Source organism: Eurytemora carolleeae, unplaced genomic scaffold, assembly GCF_000591075.1.
Source record: "Eurytemora carolleeae unplaced genomic scaffold, Eaff_2.0 scaffold42, whole genome shotgun sequence".
Taxonomy (NCBI): Eukaryota; Metazoa; Arthropoda; class Copepoda; order Calanoida; family Temoridae; genus Eurytemora; species Eurytemora carolleeae.
Window position 1 is genome coordinate 538,801 of NW_019396063.1, and position 22,818 is coordinate 561,618.

General features: G+C 32.7%; 1 protein-coding gene and 1 long non-coding RNA gene across 2 annotated transcripts; both read left to right on the forward strand.

Annotated features, from left to right (window-relative positions):
- Window positions 1-65: 65 nt before the first annotated feature.
- Window positions 66-22,068, forward strand: LOC111709150 (uncharacterized; the record flags this gene model as incomplete). The annotated part of the gene is given in 23 exon segments (XM_023482762.1): window positions 66-188; window positions 579-659; window positions 1,141-1,192; window positions 7,993-8,101; window positions 8,172-8,249; window positions 8,569-8,697; window positions 9,449-9,523; window positions 10,469-10,569; window positions 11,379-11,473; window positions 12,005-12,041; window positions 12,625-12,713; window positions 12,852-12,928; window positions 13,055-13,624; window positions 14,501-14,553; window positions 16,330-16,404; window positions 16,815-17,039; window positions 17,523-17,740; window positions 17,904-18,070; window positions 18,242-18,402; window positions 18,497-18,610; window positions 19,870-19,978; window positions 20,724-20,890; window positions 21,077-22,068. Coding segments are annotated over 23 exon segments (2,945 nt in total), but the record flags the coding sequence as incomplete, so codon positions are not given.
- Window positions 3,294-6,176, forward strand: LOC111709159 (uncharacterized). Its single transcript, XR_002766797.1, has 2 exons — window positions 3,294-3,805; window positions 4,568-6,176. It is a non-coding gene; the product is annotated as an uncharacterized LOC111709159 (long non-coding RNA).
- Window positions 22,069-22,818: the final 750 nt, after the last annotated feature.

Here is a 22,818-nt window from a genome sequence, read left to right on the forward strand (position 1 = left end):
AAAGGATATTTTTGAAGAAAATGAATACCTCTGTAAATATCCCATTTAAATTTTTAAATATTTAGCATACAGACAAAAATTGACATCTCCCAAATGGAACCGTTTTCGTGGAATGAAGCTACGATGGAAGGATAAAATTCGGCTTAATAATGTGATCTGGAGGTGCTGGCATATGCAGTTTATTAAAGGTTAGAAACTTAATCCTTACATTTTTACAATTGTTCATATTAAGTTGTTTTTGTAAACAAATAAACTTCAAATTAAATTGCTAATTAGATTGATAAAAATCAGACAAAATCAAACAACAGAATGTACACTCATATATATAATCTGAAGCCTATTTTTTTTTTTTAATGAACCGCAAGAAAAGATCTAAAATAAAGTTGCTTCATATATATATTTACGGACACCTTAAAAACAAATTTTTATTTGGTCTTTCTCGGCTGCTGGAGTGAAAATCTTAATTTTTTTGACTTGTATACACTTGACAAACATTCTGCAGTAGAAAAAAATCGCTATTATATTTCATCAATTTGCTTCAGTTGAATTATTTTCTCTTCAACGTTACCTATTTTTAGGACATCGAAAATGTGTTTGCGCATTTGGAAATCCTTTGGAGATAGATAATCATAACAAAACAGAGGCAGGAGCTATCTTAGGTAAAATCACTAAGGATAAAATTGAAAGGGCAGCAGGGGTATAAGTTTACAAGAAATTATGAAATGTTCGGGGAAACCTTAAATTCAAAAGAATATTTTGTTCAGCCTGTTTTCGATTTATGTACACTAAAATTTGTTTATTTCTACCTAAAAATCATTAAATTGGTCATATTCTGTAAGCAAAATTGCAATATCCTATAAAATACCACCTCTAGGAAATAGAAAATGATTTTAAAGAGGGGGGAGCGGGAACTTTTTTCAAGGAAATATATACCCCAAACCCCTGCATGGCCATTTTATTCGAATGGATGAGACTTGTAAAATTTTTTTCAACACAGATTGTGGATAAAAGCAAATTGTTTAAGGTCAAAGAATACGTTTCTAAGAAATAAATTTCTTACACTAATTCTGGAAAATAAATCTCGATAATATTTTCCCATGAAATAATGACGTTCCTTTGTGTAATTTTTGATCTATTTAGAGGGAAAATACTGGAAACGCAAGCTTGCCACAGTAACCGCAGAATATAAAAGGTAAGTATCACAACTGTCTAAAAGAAAAGTTATTGCTCAGAATTACTTAATATTTGATTGCTTTGTTAGATTTCTTTACGGATTAACCCATGGTTGCGAAGACCTGTAACTGGATTTCATGTTTTGTTCCATTGATTCAGTTCAAAGGATTGAACAAATTACAAAACCACCGGAGTCCAAAGTATTCTTATGGCTGCTCTATGCCTGTGTTTGTCATTTTACATTCTGTTTAGTTCAAGAGGTTTCACTCAATTTCTAGCTTTGTAAATACACAATTTTTAGACTAATAAGTTGGGTTAAGCTTTTCTCAGATTTAAAAAATCATTTTAAATCATAATAATAGAAAGTATCTGGAGAGGCTATGAATGTCCAGATCTGTCAAGACATTGAACTACTAAATTAAAAAAAAAATTTAAAAGCTCCAAAATAATGCATTTTTATTTCAGCAATATGTTTCAGATTTTCTTATATTTTAAAGCCCCCGTAACAAGTAAGACATTTTGTAATATCTCTATAAATATTAACAGCAGCCGGTTGTATTTTTGAATGTAGACTCATATAATTGCCTAGGAGCAGGAAATGAAGTTCGATTGTCAAAATCTCTTTCCGGAGTCTTGAAAACTCTGAAAAGTGACCTCCGTCGGCTCCGATTTTTTATCTTCGGCCTCGTTGGACATAAATAGCCCCATTTTTTAATATATACTCCCAATTACCCCTAGAATACGCTAAAAAATAAGAAAAAAAATTCCTTAAGTTTTTGATGTCAAAACAGGGTAGCAAAAATTGCCTTTTTTTGATTTTTTTTTTGAAATGCGAAAAGTGACGAGTTCTGATCAAAAATATAGGAGCCAAAGAAAAGAGAAAATATTATTAAAATTATTATCTAACACATTCATGGAAAAAAATTTTCAAAAAATTATTTTTTGGAGGGGCTACGGGTTGTTAATTTTTTTTTTTGACAAATCAATTTTTATTTTTTGGCATTTTCCTCCCTAATATAGATGGTGGCTCGGACCCCACAAGCTTTATACCTTAAGGTAGTCATAAGCCTAATCCTTTACATTGACCGGAAAGATCTACCTCAACCCCCATTTTGTGTCCTGTAATCATCAGAAATCTGGCACATCATGATGACCGCGGATTTGTCCGACAAAATGAAGAGAATTTATTTGGTTCTGACTAGCATCGTTTATGATTCAAAGGTTTTCTGATTATTGCGAAATGATAAAATATATTTTACTAAAGGGCTTACTCAGGAATTAGTCCAAGGGGGGTTCAAATTATGCTAGGAAATTTCCATCCAATTTGTTTTTAATCAATCAGATTTTGTCTCGACAGTGAGACTCGACCATGCACAGCATTTGATTTTGTTCAGGTAGGTGGACTTAAAAGACCGGCCCTATTTACATCTGTAAAATTACTTAATTGTATTCTGTTCTACAGGTTCCTGATGAAGGCCCTATTTACATCTGTAAAATTACTTAATTGTATTCTGTTCTACAGGTTCCTGATGAAGGAACTATTTACATCTGTAAAATTACTTAATTGTATTCTGTTCTACAGGTTCCTGATGAAGGAACTATTGCAGTTCTTCCTCCGGAAATTTCGACTGAAGAAGTTGTAAATAATACTTTTCAGTGAGTTTTTTTCCATCATTCAACAAAATTTTGTCAATATACTTAATATAGTAGCAATGTTAAAAACTTAAGCTTTTTTCGACATTTTCTCCAATAAATCAGAAGTCCTTTTCCTAAAAAAATATTTTTAAAAATTTTAATGGGGTTGTTTTTTAAGTATTTTAAATGAATTACTTACCCCAGAATGACGGACCAATTAGAAAATATACATAGTTTTTGCTGATTTTTGGTTTGTTGGGAGAAAGATTTAAAATTATGCAACATTTTATGTTTAATCATAATAATTATATGTATTGTTTAGACCCTTGGTGAGTTTCCTCAATTCCTCTGCTGTTCCTGTAGCAAACACTAACAATCTTATAGATGTCAGCCTTAATAAACTCTTCCAGTGTATGTCAATAGGTCAGATTTTAAATTCACATATTTATTTTGATTCATAAATTTTTTGGTATTTTTAACATTTCAAGATATAAATCTAAAGAGGCGTATATAGTACAGCCTTTATTATGAGTCATTTCTTCAGACCAAGTTCAAGATATATTTAATTGAATTGAGGCATATATAACACAGCCGTTATGATGAGTCATTTCTACAGACAAAGTTGAAGATATAAATCTAAATAGGCATACATAGTACAGCCTTTATTATGAGTCATTTCTTTAGACCCATGTTCAAGATAAAAATCTTTAGAGGCGTACATACTATAGCCTTTATTATGAGTCATTTCTACAAACCAAGTTTAAGATATAAAACTAAAGAGGCATAAATAGTACAACCTTTATGATGAGTCTTTTCTTTAGACCCATGTTCAAGATATATCTTGAACATGGGTCTTGAGGCGTACATAGTACAGCCTTTATTATGAATCATTCCCGCAGACTCATGTTTAAGATATAAATCTATAGAGGCGTACATAGTACAGCCTTTATTATGATTCATTTGTTATGACCCATGTTCAAGATATAAATCTATAGAGGTGTACAGAGTACAGCCTTTATGATGAGTCATTTCTTCTGATCAAGTTCAAAATATATTTAATTCTATAGACGTGTACATAACACAGCCTTTATGATGAGTCATTTCTACAGACAAAGTTCAAGATATAAATCTAAAGAGGCATACATAGTACAGCCTTTATTATGAGTCATTTCTTCAGATCCATGTTCAAGATATAAATCTTTAGAGGCGTACATAGTACAGCCTTAATTATGAGTCATTTCTACAAACCAAATTCAAGATATATAACTAAAGAGGCATACATAATATAGCCTTTATTATGATTCATTTCTTATGACCAATGTTCAAGATATAAATCTATAGAGGCGTACATATTACAGCCTTTATTATCAGTCATTTCCTCAGACCCTTATTCAAGATTTAAATCTATAGAGGCATACATAGTACAGCCTTTATCATGAGTCATTTCTGCAGATCCATGTTTAAGATATAAATCTATAGAGACGTACATAGTACAGCCTTTATTATGATTCATTTCTTTAGACCTGTCTTCAAGATATAAATCTACAGAGGCGTACATAGTACAGCCTTTATTATGAGTCATTTCCGCAGACCCATGTTTAATATATAAATCTAAATAGGCTCACATAGTACAGCCTTTATTATGAGTCATTTCTTCTGACCAAGTTCAAGATATATTCAATTCTGTAGACATGTACATAACACAGCCTTTATGATGAGTCATTTCTACAAACAAAGTTCAAGATATAAATCTAAAGAGGCGTACATAGTACAGCCTTTATTATGATTCATTTCTTTAGACCCGTGTTCAAGATATAAATCTATAGAGGCGTACATAACACAGCCTTTGTGATGAGTGATTTCTACAGACCCATGTTCAAGGTATAAATCTATAAGAGGTGTACATAATACAGCCTTTATTATGAGTCATTTCCACTGACCCATGTTCAAGATATAAATCTATAGAGGCGTACATAGTACAGCCTTTATTTTGAGTCATTTCTACAGACAAAGTTCAAGATATAAATCTAAAGAGGTGTACGTACATAGTACAGCCTTTATTATGAGTCATTTCTTCAAACCAAGTACAAGATATATTTAATTGTATTGAGGCGTACATAACACAGCCTTTATGATGAGTCATATCTACAGACAAAGTTCAAGATATAATTCTAAAGAGGCGTACATAGTACAGCCTTTATGATGAGTCATTTCTACAGACAAAGTTCAAGATATAAATCTATAGAGGTGTACATAGTACAGCCTTTATAATGAGTCATTTCTTCAGACCCATGTTCAAGATAAAAATCTAAAGAGGCTTACATAGTACAGCCTTTATTTTGAGTCATTTCTCCAGACCAAGTTCATGATATATTTTATTCTATAGAGGCGTACACAGGTTTATGATGAGGTTTTTCTTTAGGCCCATGTTCCAGAAATATTTAAATCTGTAGAGGTGTACATAGTACAGCCTTTTTGAGAAGTCAGTTCTTCAGACACATTTTCAAGATATATTTAAATCCATAGAGGCCTACATTGTTCAACCTTCATGATGAGTTATTTCTATTCAAGAAATATTTAGATCTAGAGAGTCATACTTAGTACAGCCTTTATCATGAGCCAGTTTTTCAGGCCCAAGTTCAAGATTTAAATCTATAGAGGGGTACACTGTATTTACTGACTTCATGAAGAGCCATTTCTTCAGACCAAGTTCAAGATAAAAACCAATGAAGACGAACATAATATAGCCTTTGATAAGATTTTTTTCATATATTTTTTTTATAGAGGCGTACATAGTGTAGATCACCAAATTCCCATTAAGGAAACTAGGTGATGGCAGGGATGTTATTAATACTTCTCCCACCAAGTCTACCTCTGTTGTTCCTGAAGAACAGGATGAGTTCCGCCAAGTTCCTTGTGGATACTGGAGCTTCTGTGTCAGTTTTCCCTCACCTGCCCCGTTCTCCATCAGCTCCAGGTTCAGGGATCCAATTGAGAACTGCTGACAGTTCCCCTATGAATACCTATGGTTCCTGCCGTTTCTAAGCCAATCCTGGGATCAGATTTCTTACGTCACAATCATCTTCTGGTTATGTTGACTTTTCAACCCTGGAATATATACCTGTTGTTTCATCTAACTCGTCCAATAGCAGCTCAGATCTCTACCCAGCTCTTCTCTCTACCCCTGAGGAGTTCTTTGATCTCCTGTCCCAGTGCCCAGATGTAGTATCCTCCAAGGGTTTCTTTATCTTAGAGATCCAAAGCATCCAGTTTGCCATACTGTTCCTACCTTGCCTGGCCCACTGGTGTTTGCCAGAGCCTGCTGGCTTGATGCAGAAAGGCTGGAATCTGCAAGGAAGGAGTTTGCAGTAATGAAATCTGCAGGGATCATCCTCTCCTTGGGCCAGCCCTTTACACATGGTGAAAAAACCTGATGGTTCCTGGGGCCCTTGTGGAGATTACTGCTGTCAAAATACTCTAACTGTTCCTGACAGATATCCTTTGCCAAACATTGCAGATTTCTCCGCTAGGCTTCATGGTTTCAAGGTGTTTATTAAGTTATATTTAACCCTATTTACCCTAACCTGCTGCCGACAACACCTCTCGCCCCCTGTCTCCAATACCAGAAATTCAGTTGATCAGCTGAGGTATGGAGGGAAATTTAGTTCCAACACAATGAAGATCATTCACCAGCTCCTATTGTCATACAATGTTGGTGTAAACGCTGGTCTGGATTTGAAGCTGAATCTATGGACAAGGGATGGGGACGAGTTTTTTTCTTTAGAATTTTTAACGGAGTCTTTCTAAATCTTATATACATCCGAGACTATAATATTTAAGTTATTTTTAAAACCCCCATAATGTAGATATGTTTGTGTTATTGCAGATACAGGTTTTATCAATGATTAGGGATTATTTTCTTTTTAAGGTTGCTCTACATGCTAGAAATCTTATGTAAATATGTACTTTAATGTATTGCTCTTTTGTACTTTTGTATCTAGATCAACTAAATGTTCATTTCCACCTCTTTCTCTTATATTGTTACAAAAAATTATGTTTGTAAATTATTTTTCACAAAATCGTAACTAAATTTTTTAAAGATCCAACTTATATAATTAAGACTTGAACCAGTTTTAGCCTGATTTCAATGATTAAAGTTGATGAAAGGTTTTTTATATTCATGGTCTCAGGTACCACAAGTTTGTTTTGTTAGCTAAAATCTTAAAAAGAAGAAGTAACACTCAAGATATAAATCGATTAAAGGCAGTTTGCCGTTATAAAGAAATAATGGATTAATAAACAAAGATAATATAAAATAGTTGATTATTGCAGCGGTCTGGGTGTGACCAAATGTTATCAGCTAGGCTAGACTCGCAACTCAAGATATAAATCTGAAAAGGCAATATCTGCCTTTAAACAATATAGTTTGATATTTTCTGGAACATTGTAAAGGTTATTTCTTAATTCCCTACTCCCTGAATTTATCTCATTAACATTCTGACAATTGCTGAATTATTAAATGTTGACACATACACAATATACATTTGATGCCATCGAGCTAGTTATCTCAAGAAATCACCTCGGAAATAGACTGAGGTTTATCACAATGTCTGACAGAACTTCTATAGATGAATTTTCAAACATAATTAATAAAAACTGACGACACCCACACTAGTCTATGTTAAGATGACCTGCTTAACAGTGGACACTGGTTTGAGAGCAGTCAAATTTAGTTTAGAAAGCAATCAATATTTAGCTGAGCATTTTAAAAACGGAGTCGACTTACCCAGAGCCTATTGGTCATCAATTGAGTGAACGTTGCTTATAAACTAAGGGTAAAATATGTGCTTACTGCCTACGCTTAAAGATACTAAAAGGAGGGAGGTAACTATTGAGATAAAGAATGCTGATCTGAGCACTGACGCAATATTCAACGCACGCCAGTATTAAACTGGATTTGCTTGCAGTCAGGAGTTCTCTTGTTCTTTCACAAGGTCAGAATTTTCTTATGCTTTTTATGAATTACCGAGGCTTGTTTTAAGTATTTCTCATAAGTTATCTCCATGGTTGATTTGTAACAATATTTTTAATTAAATAATTTTTCCTTTCAATCTTTTTAATTTTTACTACCTATTTGTTTAATTTGTTTTTTTTTTAAATTTGTTTTATAAAATCTTTTTATAGGTGGAGAATTTTTTACAAACAGCAGCATGAGAATCAGTTCAATTTGCAGCCCATTACTAGCGACCATTTTATGGATATTACTAACAATCTCTACCAGTATGGGACCAAGGTTACAAAATATTATTTGAAAATAAGTATATACATAATTTCTTTACCAAGATTTAAAAACCTTTGATTAGGATGATGTTGATCTGGAATCTATGATTACAGATGCGGACTTCTTTGTAGATGCCCTCTTTAACTCTCTTGGATCTCATGTAAAACTTACTTTTTGTGTTTCATTGAGTTATTTTATACAGTTCTGTTTGTTTTCGTTTTTGTATTTAAACTAAATGCAAATAATTTGAAATTGGTTAAAATTGTGCATTAATATATAATGTTAATTTAAAACATCTCTTTCTTCTATCTTTAATGAGCGTATTTTAGAAAATGTTTATGCTTCCAAAAATTTTGAAGTTTCAACATATTTCAGTTTTTCTTTGGTTTGAGTATTTGAGGCCGGCGGGGAGGGGGGGCGGGGGTAGGAGGCTTCGAAAAACTACAGAAACCCGGTTTATACTATATTTCTTAAATTAGCAACGTGATCATCCTCGGTGTTTGGATGGAATGCCGTGTAATTCTGATATTATCCAACCTGATCTCAGTATGCACTTCCATCCGAACCTTGATGAACTTATGGACCTTGATCCTATTGCACCCCTTCAGGTAAAAGTAAACCAAAGTGCTCAGTTCAGATTCCTTAAAGGAACTTTAGTGTGTAGTTTCCATGTATTGTAGTGGCATGTCTGATTCACAACGGTTCATTTTAAACCTTTGTCTGATCAAGGATGACAAAGTTGTTGTGTTTTCTATTTAATACAAAAATGAATGATTTCTTTAAATTTGTTAGTTCATAAAAGTTATGTGGATTTAACGTTATTTGAAAAATATGTTTAACTAGCTGAAGGGCCCGGCGTTGCCTGTGGAAAAAAAAATTTGAAATTTTTTGTTTTTGAAAATAAACTTCGAATTTTTTTTAGGCTATCACATTCACCTCTTCGCCACCCATGAGTGTCCACAAAAAATTTCAGCCCAATCGGTCCAGCCGTTTGACCGGCTATAGACAACATATATATACGAATGTCTTGTTTTATTATATGGATTTAATGTACATTTGATTGATTTATGATTTAATTGATTACTTGTAAGTGGTGATAAAACTTACATTTGTGATATGTTATTTATGTTTTTTGATTGCTACCTTTAGCAACTCATTGAAAACATCTTAAAACAATATTTGATAAATTTACTCTCCGGAATTTTTTATTTTATCATTTATAATACATAGTAAACTTTAGAAAAAAGCAATAAATGATCTAGATATAAACCACTACCCACTGACCCAGTTATTCATAACTAGAAAACGATCTCTTACGCTATTTCTCTTTCAATAAAACCTAAACAATACTTAATCTAGGACTGGTTATCTACCCGTCTACCAGAAGTAGAGAACAGTTCCTCCAGCAGAGGGAAGTCATTAACTCCAGAACAGGTTTGTCTTAACTAATAACTTATCTAAAATCAGCATTTTATCCAAAGAGAATAGAATATATATTAGAGTGGAATTTAGAAATTCCCTCGGTATGAATTTTTTCAGTTCCTTTTAGCCTGAAAGGGAGTTCAAAGTGTACAAATCATGTAAATGTTCACAAATTATATGCAGTAGAGTACATCAATACAGTATGTTCCCTAGACTATCAATTTCAATTTCGAATTATTTAAAGCTGTTAAATAAACTTTATAAAATGAATTAAGTGAATAAAAAACATTATTTGATTTATAGTTATAACGGAAAATCATCGTTTGTAAAGTGAAAGGCATAGAGTCTGTGACCAACAAACGTCATATTATATAAGATCATCTCCAATCTTTAACGCCAAAATACACATCATAATACTCGAAAAATCTAGCATTTTCTGCAAAAAAATTACAGTTAGCCTCATAGAATTTTTAAAAATTATTTATTCTTCTTAAATTTTCTGAGTTGTCTAATTTGATGTGGGACACCCTGTATGTGAAATGATCATTGGTCAATTATGAAACCAGCCTATTTCATAATTTGGCTTTCCTATAATATTGATTTTAGATTTTCTACAAAATGATGTTCCAGGGCCCAAAAGGTTATATAGCATAAATATGTGAAGTACACCTGCAGTATGGAATCAGTACAACAAAATGGCCGTTTTACACTTTTTTCTATTAAATTCCACTCTAATATATATTATATTCTCTTTGATTTTATCCCGGAAAAGGCGGGCCCTGATTATGATCTTAACTATAACTCTAGGGGGTTAGTCTTAAAGCGTTTGGGCCATGTAATGACCTATTATCCGCTTCTGAAGCATCGAGCATATGTTAGAGCTTGATGCTCTTTGACTTTATTACGGGTGTCATAAATTTTTTTAAACTTCTATTATAGAAACTTTTGAATTATTAGGATTTACTGAGCTTGCCGATGCCTGATATTAAAGATATTGTCATGGACACAAACTTTCCAATTCAATCATACACTCAACCTAAACTCCTAGATCATCATAGGTAGGCATTTGATAATGTATTTATTTACTTTTAAGGTTTTTTTTATTAAAAAAAAATTATCTCTCTGATTTTATTTTGTATTTGACATGTGAAAGAAGAACGTCACTAAAACTCGGATTTGATTTGATTTTTTAATTGAAAGGAGCATCGACCCATATTTCATTGAATGATGGGTTGTCTGCTAATGATAATTATCATAAATGTTTAATAAAAAAAATATTTGAGGATTTTATTTGCAATTTGATTTTTTTTAAAATTCAGATTCAAAGTAAATTTCGCGCATTTTAGTTTTTAAGAAAAATTGCGTAAAAGATTTTTTCGATGAAATTCAAATTAAATATATTAGATTTTAAAAAACCAAGAAAAAGTTAAAACTCAGACGAAAAAAAAAACAATCAACTGTCCTTTCTAACATATACAGTATACATCTACATAATAAAGCAAGATATTCTTAAAAATGTTCCCTCTGGACGGCCAAACGGCTGGACCGATAGGGCTGAAATTGTTTGTGGACACTCATGGTTAGCCTGGGGATGACAAAGGCTAAACAAAATCGAATTTAAATTTTTTTTACGGGGCACCCCGGGCCCGTTAGCTGTTTTTTTTTGAGGAAACACATGGGTACCTTAGGGGTAACATAGGCTAAAAATTGTAATTTTTTTAGGTCAAAAATCAATTTTTTTCCCTTTAAAATTCGATTTTTTAAAAATTCTACAGGCAACGCCGGGCACTTCAGCTTTTAGTTGATAAAAATAAATATTTTGATTCTAAACCTTTTTGTCACAAATTATATAAATGTTTGTTTAAAGACAGCGTTCCTTTTCTACAAGTAGTGTGGCAGCTCCAGTTGTTGTTATGTCTTCAGATAGGAACCGGACAGATATTAATAAACATGCAATCAAAGGAATGCACTTTACTAGTATGCTTTTTATTCTCTCTCTCTCTCTCTCCCCCCCCCCTCTTAATTAAATCACATTAATAATGAAAATGCACCTTTGCGCTCTTACTGTTTTCATTCTGGTCAGAAACGAGGAAGTTAACAGCTGATAAAGCTCTCATGTTAGCTCCCTCTTTTGATATTCAATATACAATTCCCGAGTCACAACGGTACGCTTTAATCCCGCGTCTGATCAATATTGTGGAAGATATCTTCGTTTTTGTGGGCTTAAATAGTATGCAACTTTTTTTGAAGAAGTCCAAAAGTCACTTAATAGATAAAACAAAATTAAAATTAACCAGAGCAAATTATAGACATCTCATGCATTCTTAATCAGACGAGGTTTTAACGGTACCGTAGCGTTGCAAATCGGACATGCTGCGTTATAAATAAAGAGACGCTTCAAATTACATCCCCAGTCCCCTCATCAACAGGAATATTGTAAGTTATACAATTTTTTTCTTTTTCAAATAATTTTAGTAAAGTTTTCTTCTGTAGATGATTTTTACTCAAAAGCCTCTTCTACTAGTATCAGGTAACGAGAAAAACATAATAAATTTTTTAAATGAAGTTAAATTTTGAACATTTTTTTTCTGGGGGGGTTAATGAAAGAAAAATGTGACTTCAAACCAACAAGTTTTCCCTCCAAACTTGTAAATAAAACATGTTTTAGGCCATTTCTGAACTGTCGAAATATTTTCAATTAGTATGGTATTGAGTCTGAAATAAAATTTACTTTAACCATTCCCAGATGGAGCTGACGAAAGGTGTGCAAAAGACGCGATTTTTCATCGTTTTCTGAAAATTTGACGCATCAAAAAACAAAAAAATCGAAAAAAATTGTCAAATATCGTTTGAGTTGAAGGGTTTCCAAATTGGTATCACTCTTCAAAATCCCTTAAAAATAGACAGACCTTATTTAGCCGAAAATGGTTAAAAAAGGCCAAAAATGACGTGAAAAACAATAACATGGCTGGCCAATTTAGGAAAATTATTTTGAAATGCTAAAACGTATTTGAGCTAGTTTTACCCTTATGCTTCCTAAAAAATGTGGGGCACTCTTAGAGTCTAGGTGGCTTCATTTTTCAATCAGATATATATATAATTGTCCTATTTAGTTGTGAGCCTAGTACCAGCAAACTTGAGAACAATTTCACCTTGGCTAAACGGGAACCAGCGCGGAAACCTATCAATGGATTCAGCAGAGGTAAATCTCATTTTAAAACGCAAACATAGGTTTGTTTTGATATTTATTATGTTAGAAACATAATTTAGTGACTTCTGTGTACACACGATATTTTGAGATTTGAGAGAAAAAAAATATTTTTTTTGTTTTTTTTACCAGGCAAGTTATGGAGTGCAGCTGTACGGCAGGCTCAAGAAATGGAACTTCTTGAATCTAATCGAGCTTTCCCAGATCAGGTTTGTTGATGCTGCTGATTTCGCAGATTCGGCGGATTCATTTAATTCTGTAAAGTAAAAAATAAAAAGATAGAACCATAAATCTGATTTTTTTAAGAACATATTCTTTTATTACTTATTTTTCAGAGTAAGCCTTTATCATCGCTGTCTGCACCCGCTGTTACCAGCTGCAGCGGCCTCCTGCATATTCGGGATAAAGGACAGAATCAAAGTGTTCTCCGTAATCAATCACATCTTTCAAGTCAGCAACAACAGTTATCAGGTCAGCAACCACAGTTGTCAATTCAGCATCAATCACAACTTTATGATCAGCAAAAAAGAACTCGAGATCAGCAAGGGATGAGCGATCAACAAGAAGTTGACCAGCAGCTACAATTGCGTGCTGTTTTGGGGTATCAAGAACAGCAAGTACTTCGAGAGCAGCAAGCTCTTGAAGAACAGCAGGAGATTCGTCAGCAAGCACTTCGGGACCAACAAATGATTCGTCAACAGCAATTAAATCGGCAACAAGAAATGAATCGTCAACAGCAAATAAATCTACAACAGCAAATAAATCGTCAACAGTCTACAATAATTGAAAACCAAGTGAAGAACCAGCAGATCTTCATGATGCCAAAAGAGATGATGGGGATGAACCAGTCGAACATCAGGAATCAAGAGGGTCTTATTTCGGTCATTAGAGAACCACCGGCTAAGGTCAGTAATCTTAATTATTCCCACACCCCTTTTCTCCATACTTCAAAAACACGGACGGATTGAATGGAAATTAGTGAAGCTTTTTTATTCATTAAAGAGAGAGACCGGCTATGTAACATAGTTGAACTGAGAATGCAGTATTTTAGAGGAAAACATCAGGATTTATTTGATACCAATGAGACGTTTTTTCGATGTATAATTTTTAAATAAGGGCGTAAAGTCGTTTATAATATTTCACCTGTTGTTTCAGCCAGCAGAAGAAACCTTTTATATAATTCTGAAATAACGTGTAACAAATACAATTCTACAAACTAGTTGCATGTATACAATCAGATTGAGTAAAAAATGAACTTTAATCATTAAAAATAAGTTATTAAAATTCTTTTTAAAATCTCGCAGGTTTATGCAATTTCTTTTAGCTAGGGTCGCTTGTTAGTTAAAGGAGGTTTTCTTTATTTTAATTGTGAAGACGACATTTTGAAGAAATCTGCGAATAAAAATATATAAGCAGCAAAAGTAATGAACATAATGAAATAATCTATTCTACTGTTCTACTATGGCGTTCATCTCATCGATAAAATATTTTTTAAATGTTCGTAAATGGCAAATTAGTCTAAAAATATTTGTTTTTACATCTTTTGTCCGGGTTACTAAATAGATATAAGAAACGTTTCTAGTGCTGGCTGAGACAACAGGTTAACTATTATACGCGACTTTACGCCCCTCTTTAAAATTGTTCACCCCAAAAATGTCTCAATGATATCAAATGAATCCTTTTCTCCACAATACTACATTCTCAGTTCAACTATGTTACAGAGCCGGTCTCTCCCTTAAAGCTAATGTTTTTGTTTGCAATAATAAACTATATTTTTATAGGTCATGAGGCTAGAGCAAGAATCTCCATTTGTAGCTAGCGAATATATGAGAAGGTACCTTTCGAATGATTATACTTTGTAAAAAAAAAACTCAGCGGGAGCGGTTGAGATATAGCCTAGACTCTATGCAGTTGGAATAAGAAATACAACTTTTTTCTCAAATTTAAGCTTTGTTCAACCTCTGAATTCGTACTTATTTGGTTTACATTTTTATCCACTTTTTTAAACTTTCTAATTAGTTCAACCGCTGAGATAACAGTTTTTTGCTTTCAACCGCTGGGTTTCAGATTTTCAACAACTTTTTGCTTTCAATCAATGGAACAATGCTTTTCATTAAATACTGGGTTTAAGATTTGAAATAATTTATTTTCTTTCAACCGCTGGGTTTCAGTTTTTTCAGCAACTTTTTTTTCTTTCAACCGCTGGGATTAAAGTTTTTTTTAGCAACTTTTTTCTTTTAGCCAATGGGTTTAAGTATTTTCAGCAACCTTTTAGCTTTCAACCGCTGGTTTAAAGTTTTCAACAAATTTTGGCTATTAATCAATGGAAAAAAGTTTTTCTTAAAATACTGCAGGTTTTAAGATTTCAAATAACTTTTTTTCTTTAAACCGCTGGGTTTTAGATTTGTCAGCAACTTTTCAGCTTTCAATCGCTGGTTTTAAGTTTTTTCAGCAACTTTTGTTCTTTCAACCACTGAGTTTAAGATTTTCAACAAATTTTTGCTTTTAATCAATGGAACAAAGTTTTTCTTAAAATACTGCTGGGTTTAAGGTTTGAAATAATTTTTTTCAACCTCTGGGTTTACGATTTTCGGCAACTTTTTTTTATCTTTTAACCGCTGGTTTTAAGTTTTTTTTTCAGTATCTTTTTTCTTTCAACCGCTGGGTTTTAGATTTTCAACAAATATTTGCTTTTAATCAACGGAACACAGTTTTTCTTAAAATACTGATGGATTTAAGATTTGAAATAATTTAGTTGCTTTCAACCGCTGGTTTTAAGTTTGTACAACACCTTTTTTTCTTTGAACCTTAATCTTAAACCCAGCGTTTGGTAGAAAAAAATTATTTCAGCCCTATTTTCAGAAAAACTTTTTCCAATTGATTAAAAGCGAAAATTTGTTGAACATCTTAAACCCAGCAGTTGAAGGAAAAAACAAGCTAAAAAATATAAAACCAGCGGTTGAAAGCTAAAAAGTTGCCAAAAAATCTTTAACCTTGCGGTTGAAAGAAAAAAGCTGCTGAAAAAAACTTAAACCCTGGCGGTTAAAAGAAAAAAAGGTTGCTGACAAAAACTTTAAACCAGCGGTTGTAAACTAAAAAGTTGCTGAAAAATCTTAAACCTAGCGGTTTAAAGAAAAAAAATATTTTAAATCTTAAACTCAGCAGTATGTTAGGAAATTTTTTTTCCATTGATTGAAAGTAAAAACTTGTTGGAAATCTGAAACCAGCGGTTAAAAGCAAAAAACTGATATCTCAGCGGTTAAACTAATAAAGAAGTTGTAAAGAGTGGATAGAAATCTAAACTAAAAAAGTACTTTAGCAGTTGAACAAATCTTAAATTTGAGGGGAAAAAGTTGCATTTCTTAGTCTAGACTGCGTAGAGTCTAGGCTAGATCTCAACCGCTCCCGCATTCACATTCTTCTTCTTTTTTATTGGCAATTGTAGCGTTTTACGGTTTGATTATCCAAATGCAAGCATTTTTCCCCTGAACCCCCGCCCTTCCTGCTCAACCTCCACCCTTCTGCACCGATATCGTGTGTACTGTGTATTCAGTAAATCTGATAAAAAATTAAATACCTTTTAATTTTTAATTGTAAGTTGATGTTTTAGGCCTGAACCGCTTGAGGATTCGAGTATTCTCAATCTGAAAATTCAACGAGAATTCATGTTCTCACAGTCCCAAAAGTAAGCAGCCTGCATTTTTACTCAATTTTACCACAGTTAATCATGTTTTTGGTCTAATATTGTTCAAAGATATATCCAAATTTTAGATTTCATAAAACTTTGGGTCAAGGAACCTGGTAGTTTTAAAATTAAGTTTTTTCGTTCGAATATGAATATATAGTTTAATACAGGAATATAAAGTTTGTGCATTTTAGAAACCTCACAATAACATTATTTTAACCTTTTTTTAACTACCTACCCAAATTAAAAACCTTCTTTCTTGGTAGGGGGTCTGGTCCTAGATTGTGCAAAAATAAAAGATGAAAAGATAGAATAAAAGAAAACCCGGAAGTTAACATCCTAGTTTTCACTTTTTGACTTCTAACAATTCTAAGCTTCTCTTGTACCCAACCAACTCTGCTCCTATTCAGGTTTGAGTTTGAGAAAGCAGATAAATCACGTGTCTCTAGTGACCCAACTATATATGGAGGCACTAGTACCCTGTCAGGAGCACCTGGAGGAGGAGGCGGGGGCGGAGATAGAGGAGATAATATGGTGATCAGGGGAAACTTTAGAGAGTTGAAGGAACAGGAGGCCCAGGAGACAGGGAGGAAGAAGGAAAACAGCCAGCTGCTTCAGCTACTACAAGAGAACAGGTTTGTTCCTTCTCGCAGCTTTTCGTTTATTTCCCGGACCTGGTTTGATTTTCTTCCTCTGAACTTAGTTTAATATTTAGTGTTCTAAAATCATTTTTATTTTATTATTTTTTTTCCCCGCATCAAGCGTATATTTTTTATTTTGCAAGAGTGGTGACTGGTGGGGAAATTTGTGTTGAATTAAATGTCAGGGGTGTATATTTTTCGTAAAATAATTTTTCTTCCCCCTTGATGAAGTAAGTTTTACCCAGAAGTCATATATGCTTGCGTGGTGAGCAAAATTTTTTTATGGTTTATCTTGGTGAATTGAATATTTTATGGAAAAATCAATTTATTGTGGAAAAATTATTAAAAAGAATGAAAAAGAATGAAAAAGAATGAAAAAAGTTGCCATTTTATGTTTAGCGGGTTAAGGGGGGGTTAATTCTGAAAAATATACACCCCTGTTAAATGTTTTATTGTGATTTTCAATTGTTCTGGTAGGTATGATCAATCAATCAGAGTAAAAACTGAGACGCAGGGTTCAAGATACGAGGTTCCACGAGCAACAACTAGAAATTTCTCAAATGAAAGTTTAGAGATTAAACCGAAAGTTGGAGAACGGGAAGGATTTCCTAGCAAGAACACGCAGTTAAAGCGGAAAGGGAAACAGATCCCACCTCCTCCTCCTGGTTCTCATCCACAACCTTCTTACACCATAGGTATTACTTAGATCACTTGATAACAATCTTCAATATCCTCCAAAAGTTGTGAATTAAGTGTCAAACATTCCAATTAGCTGAACCCAACATTAAGACATTTATACTTATTTATAGAATCAGAGATCAAGAACGATTTTCAAAATTATGCGGATACTTTTTATAGGGTCCTCAATTCCCAATCCTGGGATCGCCGACGATTTGAAGGTTTCCGTTGCTGAGCAGAAACGACGATGCACAATCAAGAACGGGTTCGATTTCTTGAGAACTCTTGTTCCCTCTTTAGCACAGAATCCGAACCTAAAGATAAGCAAGGCTGCATTACTAGTCAAGGTGCAGTAGTTTAATAAAACTATTTCTTCAAACAATATCTTCAAAATTTTATGTAATTACTGATTGGTTGGTGGATTCACTTTTTTGTTGAGTTAATTAGCTAATTAGTTAATAATTTGATCATTGATCATTTGGTTGATTTTTCACTATCTGATTTGATTACCTTGTCAGGGTGGTGAGTATCTTACTCAGTTAAAAAGTGAGCGTGAAGCATTGGATCAAGAAATCAGCTGTTTGCGCAGCTCGGTGGAGACCTTAACGGAGGAAATAGCCAGGTTCCAGGCCCAGCTTCCAACACAGGGGTCAGCTCCTAAAACTACTGTTTTGAACAGGTGCAAACTTTGATTTATTGATCAATTGATGTGTTGGTTGATTGATTGATTTGTTGATTGACAGACTGATTGATTGATTCATTCATTGATTTAGGAAAAGTGAACTGCAGAGTATGTTTGACCATCATGTTGCTGTGTGTACTGTACAGAACTGGAAATACTGGGTCTTTTCTAAAATGATGCAACCTCTACTAGAAACTTTTGATAAGTAAATGTTTAAATATCACTTTGTATCTTGGTGAAAATTATGTATGTATATTATATCACAGGGTCCACGCAATACGATTGGCCTCAAAAAAACCTAATCATGCTCAAATATTTGTCAGGGTTTTATCGCTGAATATTAATAGTTATATTAATTCGGATATGGTTTCAAATACTTTGAGGAAATATCAGATCAAAATTGTGAATTCTTTAAATTCCAAAAACAACGATTCTATTGATAATTGTGAATTTATAATCAGAAAAAGTATACAACTTCAAACAACACTTCAGGGGACATTAGTTCCAAAACCAACACTTGGCCCATTTCTAACACTGAGTGCTATAAATGGGCGCAAATTGAAAGACTGGGGTTTTAGGATCCCGGCCCATATCGAGAGTTTAAGTCGATAATACGATAATCATGAGGAAAAAATGTAATTATGGAAATTCTTTAACTAGATGAAATAATCTGTATGTATTCTTTAACGAAGGACGACGGCTCACTGTCCCGTTCTTAGTTTAATACACACTTCAAACCGCATTTTCATAATTTACAAAATAAATCACTGAAAGTAAAAATTATCTTCTGAAGCCTAAATTAACTGCTGAATTATATTTAGAGTCTAAGTTTTCAAATTATTTTTGATAAATAAGAAAATGAAGTTGATTTAGTCTCCTGCATTTTAAACAATTAATTTCCCGCATTTCTAGTTAAATATACACTGCAAGAACAAAATAAATCAATATTTTGATTTCTCAATGCCGTAATTTATTTTTGATTACAAAAGAAAATTATGTATTTATTTTCTATTTTGTTAATATTTTACCTTATCGCAAATCCTGCTTTGTGACTGAAGTGTGTAAATTCTTGAAAATTGACATTGATATGAATTCGAGTAATTGTCTCAAAATCAGGATATGTTTCAAAAACACGACATGAGCTAAAATGCGGTAATGGTTTCAAAATAGGGATATGTTCGAAAATGAAAACAAGAATCATCAAAAACTGTTCACCTTATAATCAGCTTAAAGTTGACATTTCTCGTTTCAAAATAAATAGTTTTAGCCATTTCTTATAAATGTATGGTGTAGTTTTGATAAAATCGGCTTGGATTGAAAGATATATACGATATAAAAAGATAACTTAGCAGATTTGCTCCATTTCTAACACTCAGTGTTTGAAATTGGCTAAGTGTTAGTCTTGGAACTAGTTTCCCCTGCAGTTAGAATAAATTGTTGATTAACTTGTCATATTTTATTTAGAACCGTTAGCTCAAGTAGTTTTGAAGATATGTGTCGAACCACGAACAGTTGGTTGGACCAACATGCTTCATTAGTTCAACTCCGTCCTTTGGTCATTCATACACTCAAGGTAGGGTTGGTCATCCTTAGTTCTATTCTGTTCTGGTCATAAATGCACTCAAGGTAGGGTTGGTCATCCTTAGTTCTATTCTGTTCTGGTCTTAAATACACTCAAGGTAGGGTTGGTCATCCTTAGTTCTATTCTGTTCTGGTCTTAAATACACTCAAGGTAGGGCTGGTCATCCTTAGTTCTATTCTTTTCTGGTCATTCAAACACCTAAGGTTTGGTTAGATCATCCTTCTTTATAGGCGTTCATCCACTCAAGGTTTGGTTAGAGCATCCGTAGTTCTATTGTGCATAGATATTTATACTCTGAAGGTTAGGTTAGATCATCCTTAGTTCTATTCTGTATAGTCATTCATACACTTAAGATAGGTTTAGATCATCCGTAGTTCTATTCTTTATAGTCATTCATACACTCAAGGTTTGGTTAGAACATCCTTAGTTCTATTCTTTATAGTCATTCATACACTCAAGGTTTGGTTAGAATCATCCTTATCTCTATTATTTATAGTCATTCATACATTTAAGGTTTGGTTAGATCATCCTTAGTTCTTTTCTGTTTTAGTCATTCATACACTCAATATTTATTTTTGCTAAAACATATCTGCATGAAAGCTTTATTTTTCATCATTTTACAAGAAAATTGAAGTAATATTTTGTAACCCTATTTTTAAAGAAGTTTCTTCTAAACTGCTGAAACATATAGAATTCACTTTAACAGTTGATTTAAAATCTAATTACTTGTTGCTAGGATCTATCTATCACAACAGATATTCTGTCTGAACCTCACCGTATGCCCCAGGAGGCTCTAAGCGCTATATCCCAGGAGCTTTACCTTAAACCAGAGACAAGCTCCAGCTTCTCTAGGAACACCAGCAGCTCCACCAGGGAGACCAGAGCTAGGGATGCTAACTCCAGGGATACCATTCAATAGAAAAACTAACTTTGAAATTGGATGGCTGAGGGAAAATATTGAAAATTTAATGATTTCTTTGAAATTGTAAAAAAAAAATTTCTTGTTGCGTCCCAGTGTTAGTTTAGTTTATCAGACTAGCATATCTAACAACTAGACAAATTGATTTAAGAATGGTTGATTGTGTTTAGGAATAGTTCGAATAGAGAAGAACCAGAATATATTCTGTAACACAAGTTGAAATTTCTCCGTAATGTTGCTAAACTTGTCTTCCATATACACTATAGTAGATATATTTACAAACAAGTAGCTTTGGAACCCAGCTTTGCCTGTACCCTGCCCTGTAAAAGTCAACCCAATCAAATTAGAAATTTTTACAGACAGACCAAGAGAGATGTACTTTTTATACACATTTTAGATGAGGAGTATATGATGTTTTTATTTAAAAATCATTACTTCACTGTTTAGGTAAAATTGCATGTACCAATTTTGTTATATTCTTATTTGTATAATCAAATTGGATCTAGCTGCCTGCTTCATTTTCACTATTTGGATACTCAAGCCATAATCATGCAATTTTATAACTTCTGCCATATTCACCCAATTTGCATAATCATTCGCACATTGATATTACATATTTAAATAGATATTAATCTTCTAGCCAAATCCGCATAAATTTGTAGTATACTCACGCTATACCAATAGCATCATTATCAAAAGCATTATTAATTATCAATATATATCAATTATCAAGCATTATCAATATATATATATATATATATACATATATGATTATTGTGTATATATGTATATATGTATATGGGTTTAGATGTATAGAATTTAAAGACAGCTGTTATTTTACTATTAATTAATCCAAGGGATATTAGATAATAGATATTGATTCTCTCACTCGCATCTTTATTGCAATTTGTTATTTTTCTCATCTTTTATATACTACACAATACATTTGATACACAATACATACAGATAACTAATAATTATTTTTATTCACTTGGTCAAGGTTTGAGGCGGGAGCTTTTTTCAGGTCATTTAGGTCGAGCCATCACGTGATAATTGTAAAAATCTCAACTCAATCTAAAATTGTTGCATCTCAACCCTTGACTGAGCAGGCAGTTTTATATCCCGTTTGGCCACAAAAGTGTCGGCAACATTGATAGATAAATAATTAAAGGATGAAGAAGAAAATAAATTTGGTCACTAGGAATATTAAAAAGTTTATTTACACTTTTAAGATATTGGTTTCCAATGCAAACTCGTGCCATAATAATATTGTCAAAGGTATTTTTATGAATTGTTTGTGTACTTGTCTGATGGTTATTACAAGATATAGTAATCTGTTTTACAAAGCAAAAATGAAAATAAGATTAATTTTCAATTTTATTTTTATTTCGATGCAATAAATCTTGTATATTTTGATTTTAATTTTGGGGGAGAAAATCCAATATGATTTTATAGCACCGTGCTATAATATACAGCTAATTCAACACAATAGCACGATCATAAATTTATAGTACGACTGTGTAAAAATTTATCATGGAGTGAAGTACACAAAAGTTTCATAAAACTTGGATATTTAAATCTATCGTTAATTGTTAAACCTTATGCTAGCTAGTCTGTTTAAAATTTCTAAGTATGAGAAACCCTAACAAATATCAAGACCTTCATACAATTCGTTTTTAATAATATGAGCTTATTTCTTATGTTTAATCAAAAAGTTATAATAAAATTTAAGTACAATAAAAATTTTATTAAAAATCTGTAAAAAAAAAGAAAAAAATTTAAATAAAAAAGTAGTATTTTTAAAGTTATAATTGAAAATTAGGAGTTCTCGCATTCTTTGTTTATTTTTGTGTAAATTTGTCAGTAGAAAAGGTTTGAAAATTGTATGGATTTATGTTAATTGTGAAATTTT